General features: G+C 46.1%; 1 protein-coding gene across 1 annotated transcript; it reads left to right on the top strand.

The window, feature by feature from the left end:
- The first annotated feature begins 521 nt into the window (after nucleotides 1–521).
- On the top strand, nucleotides 522–5,545 carry LGALS16 (lectin, galactoside-binding, soluble, 16). The gene is made up of 4 exons (XM_011952444.1): nucleotides 522–598; nucleotides 2,476–2,552; nucleotides 3,053–3,263; nucleotides 5,295–5,545. The coding sequence occupies exons 1-4, from the start codon at nucleotides 584–586 to the stop codon at nucleotides 5,418–5,420; spliced, it is 429 nt and encodes a 142-aa protein (XP_011807834.1). The 5' UTR covers nucleotides 522–583; the 3' UTR covers nucleotides 5,421–5,545.
- Nucleotides 5,546–6,368: the final 823 nt, after the last annotated feature.

The raw sequence follows: 6,368 nt of genomic DNA, 5'->3' as shown, positions 1-6,368 counted from the left end.
CCTGGCAAAGCCAAGTGGCTTAGTGTGGGGTACGTTCATTCAAGAACTTTCTCTACTTCTCTCCCCAGATCCTGCTCAGGATCAAGGTCAGTGCTGCCCCAGAATGTTTAAAGGCAGAGAGAAGAATTACCTTATAGGGTTAACATGTTTTCCCAAAATCTCCAACTTGTTTTTCTTGTTTAGCCATTGTACAAAATTGGGAAAATGTACACCTTCTGGGTAGATTCTGCATAGTGGAAGAAAGGATTGACAGGCACAAAGGCTGGGCTTTACAATCACTACCCCTCACTCCATCATCCTCATCTATGCATTTCCCTGGTAACCCAATCCACAGCCTGATACCTTCCCCACTGTCATTTCTGCTGCATTACAGACACAGACTTGCAAATAGCTATGATTGTGACTGAGTTTCTTCGTGACACCTGACCCTTTCTCATGCTGCAAGGAAAGCCTGCTGGGAGGAGCATGGAATCTGGAATGAAGCCAGAGGGCAAGGCTTAAAGGGGTCATTTAAGTGCTGCAACTCAGAGATTCACTCAGAAGACTGGACACAATTCTGAAGGTCGCCCAGAAGGAGAGAACAATGTCATTTCTAACTGTGAGTTGAAAAGGCACAGCCTTCAATGATCTCAAGTCACACAAACCAAGAAAGAAATGGGGTATTTTATGAGATGAAAATATGAGCATTCCTACTGTGAATGCTTTACTGAGAGTTCTGGGTGTGTGGAAGAGAACACTGAGGCTAGGTATCTGAGATGCTTGTACCATGTGCGGTGTGGATCCTGGACCAATGTAACCCTGTGTGAGCATGAGGTGGTATCTGATGAGAGTGAACTCTGCCGAGATGATATGACTTTAGGTGGGAGGTGGATGGCCCACCAGGTCAAGCAGGTGTGCGTATCAGTGTAATGGGTGATTGTGCTTTGTGTTCCTCTTTGTGATATGAGTGTGTGCTTGTGCACAGCCAGACCAGTGCATGAGCATCTTTATGCATACAGTGAACAGGTGTGTGTGACTCAGTGAGTGGCGTGGCTCTGTGTCACTGTGGATGCGTGTGCTGGGATGTGACTGGGTATTGAAGGGAAAACATACGTGTGGCCTTCTGTGCATGTGAAGGTTCCTCCCCACACAGCAGCATCTCTGATGAAGGAACTGTGTGTCTTTTCGTGTGTGGCAATGTGAATCCCAGATGGCTTAACTGGTGGGGATCTTGGAGACTGTGAGTTACCAAGGACTTGTTTCAGATCACTTGTGGGAGCGGAACGTATGGTCAGTAGATGTCTCTTCCCAGTAAGAGTGGGGAAGAGGAATGGAGACTATGGGGGTGATGGTTCCTCAGGTGGGGTCTGCACAGAGTGACCACTGGCTCTTGCCTCCCAGGCTCAGCCTCCCTGTCCCCAGCCTACCCTGTATTTTTCACTGTGAGACAGGAGGTTTGCTAGAGAAGGACATTAGAGGCCGTGGTTTCAGAGACTGAATCACGTAAAATAGCCACTGTAAGCTCTGTCTCAACTGAGTCTAAACTTGTTCCTCCACCCATGGAGGTCTCATAGTGAGACCCTTTCTTTAAAAAACTTTAAATATCAGACTGTCAGAGTGGCAGGCACTTTTCGCCCCAGCTACACAAGAGGGGACAGATGTGTGAGGATCACCGCAGCCCAGGAGTTCGACATTTCATTGAGCTATTATCGTACCACTCCATGTCAGCCTGGGCAACAGAGCAAGACCCTATCTCAAAAATACAGAAAAATCATCGACCACTTGTAGTCGTGGTAGAAATCAATCATTCCCTCCAGCTATGTCTCTGACCCACAGGCTTCTTTTGTACAAGTACTGGGGCTGTGCTCTCAGTAATGTGTGCCCCTTCTGGGAAGGACGTCCATTGCCCGTGATGATTGTGATGCATGTGCCTCCCACACACAGGGGTTTCCTGTTCTTTCATCATTTCTCTCTCTTTCAACAAGTGTTGTTTCTCACTGGAGTGAATTTCTAAATTCTTACATCCTCAAGTCTTGTTTTCATTTTCAGAGTTGAAAATGAAGGCAGGTCAGTGTCTCAGGAGGACTCCCCGGTTCTGTTAGGTCACCACTAACAGGCCCTACCCATGCCAGGGATTAGGGTAAAAGGTTTACATATATTAACTGCTCTATTATGGAGAACTTCTTACGAAGTAGGAATTTGTGACAATCCTCTTTGTTTTAGGGAAACTGAGGAAGTAACCGATCTAAGATTGCACGGCTAGTAAAAGGCAGAATGAGGACCGGAATCCAGGCATCTTGGCTCCTGAACCCTTGTTCTTACCTATGGGTCCACTATATCTTCAGGAACATGGGGTCCTGATGTGGTAGGGTGAAAAGGGAGAATCCACAGAGTCTTCCCTGTGATCTCTAACCTCCTGCACTATGGGAATATGTTACAGGAGGGGAGACTGCGCCTGACTCCTGCACCTCTCACTTACTCTCAATACTCTGGCAGGTGCCATACAAACTGCCTGTGTCTTTGTCTGTTGGTTCCTGCGTGATAATCAAAGGGACACCAGTCGACTCTTCTGTGTGAGTACTCCATGGTCCAATGGAGAGGGTGGAGGAGAAAGGAGTATATTTGCTAACAGTTCGACCTTATGTGTGGGTGATGTGGAAATGTCCAGTTGGCAGGATGGAGGCCCCATGCAGGTGCAGGTCCTGGAGACCCTCCAGCATCAGGCATGAAACCTGCAGCAACTACATGTGGGCCAGTCATGGGGTCTAGGGGAGGAGGACACTCAGTGGGTTGGGGCTGTGGCTCTTCATCAAGGGGCATAGAATTTTCAGGGAATGAACAAGTCATAGGCCCAGGTCAGTGACTGTGACTCAGTTTCCATCTGGGGATGAGGAGCACAGAATCTCCCTGCTGGGGGCACGAGGAGCTGAAGCATCCCCACAGGGATCAGGCCTGCAGTATCATCAGGGAGACTTTTTCGTTGAGTAAAGGGGGGAAGGGATTTGTGTGTGTGTCAAGTGTGTGTCTGCACAATGAAGGAAACTGTCCAACACACTGTGTGCTTTGTCCTCAGCAATGAACCACAGCTGCAGGTGGACTTCTACACTGAGATGAATGAGGAGTCAGAAATTGCCTTCCATTTGCGAGTGCACTTAGGCCGTCGTGTGGTCATGAACAGTCGTGAGTTTGGGATATGGATGTTGGAGGAGAATTTACACTATGTGCCCTTTGAGGATGGCAAACCATTTGACCTGCGCATCTATGTGTGTCGTAATGAGTATGAGGTGAGCACCCCTGGAGCTCCCAGCACCCAGGCTCTTTGGGATCCCAGAGCAAGAGGCAGCTGTCATTGACCTGGCCTCACCTGTCCCTCGGGGCCCATCTCCCATAACTACCCCTCCCCAGTTTTCATCACAAAGCACCCACTGCTTGCACTGCCGTCCTCAGCTCTTTCCCAAATCTGACCAAGGTCAAGGTCGGCTCACCTTCCATTTCCCCAGTAGTGGAGAATCTCCTCTGTCTTGTCACATAGTGCTCATTTCTACGTATGCCAGTATTTAAATTTTCATGTAGCTGAATGAATACAATATACTTAAGAAAAAAGTTTTTTCGGCCGGGCGCGGTGGCTCACGCCTGTAATCCCAGCACTTTGGGAGGCCGAGACGGGCGGATCACGAGGTCAGGAGATCGAGACCATCCTGGCTAACACTGTGAAACCCCGTCTCTACTAAAAAATACAAAAAAACTAGCCGAGCGAGGTGGCGGGCGCCTGTAGTCCCAGCTACTCCGGAGGCTGAGGCAGGAGAATAGCGTGAATCCAGGAGGCGGAGCTTGCAGTAAGCTGAGATGCGGCCACTGCACTCCAGCCCGGGCCACAGGGTGAGACTCAGTCTCAAAAAAAAAAAAAAAAAAATTACGTCTTCGTCTCACTTTTGGGCCCCAATTCTACTCATACGAATAACATTACCAGAGCTCTGCTCTCCTTCAGAGAGAATCCTTTTTTTTTTTTTTTTTTTTTTTGAGACAGAGACTCACTTTGTCATCCAGGTTGGAGGGCAGTGACGTGATCTCAGCTCACTGCAACTTCCACCTCCCGGATTCAAGTGAGTCTCTTGCCTTAGCCTCCCAAGTACCTGGGATTACAGGTGCATGCCACCACATCTGGCTAATTTTTTTTATTTTTGGCAGAGACAGGGTTTCACCATGTTGGCCAGGGTGGTTTTGAACTCCCAGTCTCAAGTTATCAGCCCAACTCAGCCTCCCAATATAGTGGGATTACAGGCATATGCCACCGTGCCAACCCCTTCAGAGGAAATCTTTGCCTATGGAAGCATACAGATATGTCTATGATTTCATTTGTGTTTAAGCAAATCCTGGTATAAGCTGCTCTACACATTACACTTTAGGAACTAAGCTGGTTTTTTACCAAAGAATATATCATGAAGACATTCTCAATCCATGGTGCTGCTTCAATTGTTCAGTTGGGCATTGAAGTTGTTTCCAGTATTTTGCTCTCACAAATGATGCTGTATCAGGCTCTCAAATAAATCCTTTTGTCATTACCAACCTCCCAATACTTATATTGGGACATAATTACAAAAAAAATGAAAAAAATTGGTTGAAAAATATGTGCATTTTAAATTTGAAAAACTAATACTAATAAGGTGACTTTCTCTATAGCCTCAATATAAGGAATATATCCATACTTTCTTGCTTTCTCTAATGAGTAGGCCAAAAGATTCCCATCTCATTCAGATTCAAGTGAGGGATCTTTTCCTATGCTTAGAAGTTGCTGAAGATAATATCTTATGTTACACAAGACCTGTCTTCCTTTAACTCTCTAAGAACACTGGGCTTCATTCTTTGCCACTAACACCTCAGATGTAGGCTACTCCAAAGAGGAACTGTGCCATCAGTAATGAAAGGCGGTCGGTCACATTTCGTGGAACTGAAAAGTATGCATTTCAATGAATATGGTCTAGCACTAACCCTGTGGCAGGTCCTGTGTGAGATGCAGGGTCTCAAGTTCCTGAGACACAGTCCCTGGTAATGGGGTCGTCCAGTTTAGAAGGGAGGCTGAGTAACAGGGACTGTGTGACACAGAGTGTAGAACATCACTAGAGGAATGAGAGGAAACATTAGAAATAAAGTGAGCAACTGTCTCAAATAGGCAGAAAACATCATCTGTAAACAGAAGTGTATCTACAACATTCACTTGTATAACTAGGAGTTTTCTTGGAGAATGTTATTGGTACTAGGGCAGAGTAGAGAGGAGGCTGAAAACTTGTCTTTCTGATGCATTTTTCCTCTTAAAGGTAAAGGTAAATGGTGAATACATTTACGCCTTTGTCCATCGAATCCCACCATCATATGTGAAGATGATTCAAGTGTGCAGAGATGTCTCCCTAGACTCAGTGCTTGTCAGCAATGGATGGAGATGATTACACTCCTCATTGTTGAGGAAACCTTCTTTCTACCTGACCATGGGATTCCTACAGCCTGCTAACAGAATTATCCCTCCTCAACCCTTTCCCCTACACTTGGTCATTAAAACAGCACGAAACCGCACATGATTTGGTTCTTGCTTTAAGAGGGGGAAAGAGGATGTGATCATCCCCAAGAGGGGCCAGGGCATTCTATGGGAGGGATCAGGAAATCAAAAGGGAATAAACCTTCCTGTGACAAAGGGAGTGAGTGACAAGGTCCCTGGAATGTCTGATAAGACATTGGGAACAGCATCCTTCTATAGTACGTAGTTGACGTCAGACAGTCTGAACCAAAATGCTTACCCAATCTCAGATGACTCACAGCACTTAAATGTTAGACAGCTGTTTACAGCCATGCAGGTGTACCTAGTAGCTTTGGGGAAAACCTATAACTTGAGGAAAATTATGTGGAATTTCTTAATTTTTCCAATGTTCTCAGGATGCTTATTGTGTATGAACCCTATGCCTGGCTTTGTGCAGGCTGCTGTGAAGGAAGTGAAGAAAAAGATGACACGTTTTGCATGTAAAGTTTTCAATCCAAGTAATAGAGAATCACGGGAGCCCAGTGATTCCCCTTAAATAATCCCAATTATTCTTATTTGCAAATATTTGAAAAGTTTTTCATTTTATGTGGGGAGAATCCAGGGGTTTCTCTTTGGAAATAAATGGTCATGGTTTTAGATCAGAGAACACGAAGATTATTATTGGAATAGACACAATTCATGTACATGGACACAGTGAGCAGACTCTGCTTTGCTGCTATTCCTGTGATAAACTGCAGCATAGAAAACCACCCAACACATATTGGTTAAAAGCAACCATTTGGCCGGGCGCGGTGGCTCAAGCCTGTAATCCCAGCACTTTGGGAGGCCGAGACGGGCGGATCACGAGGTCAGGAGATCG

The sequence above is a fragment of the Colobus angolensis genome, unplaced genomic scaffold, assembly GCF_000951035.1.
Source record: "Colobus angolensis palliatus isolate OR3802 unplaced genomic scaffold, Cang.pa_1.0 Scaffold34, whole genome shotgun sequence".
In the NCBI taxonomy this organism is placed as follows: Eukaryota; Metazoa; Chordata; class Mammalia; order Primates; family Cercopithecidae; genus Colobus; species Colobus angolensis.
Note: the sequence above shows the minus strand (reverse complement) of the source record. Positions and strands in the feature narration are given on the sequence as shown.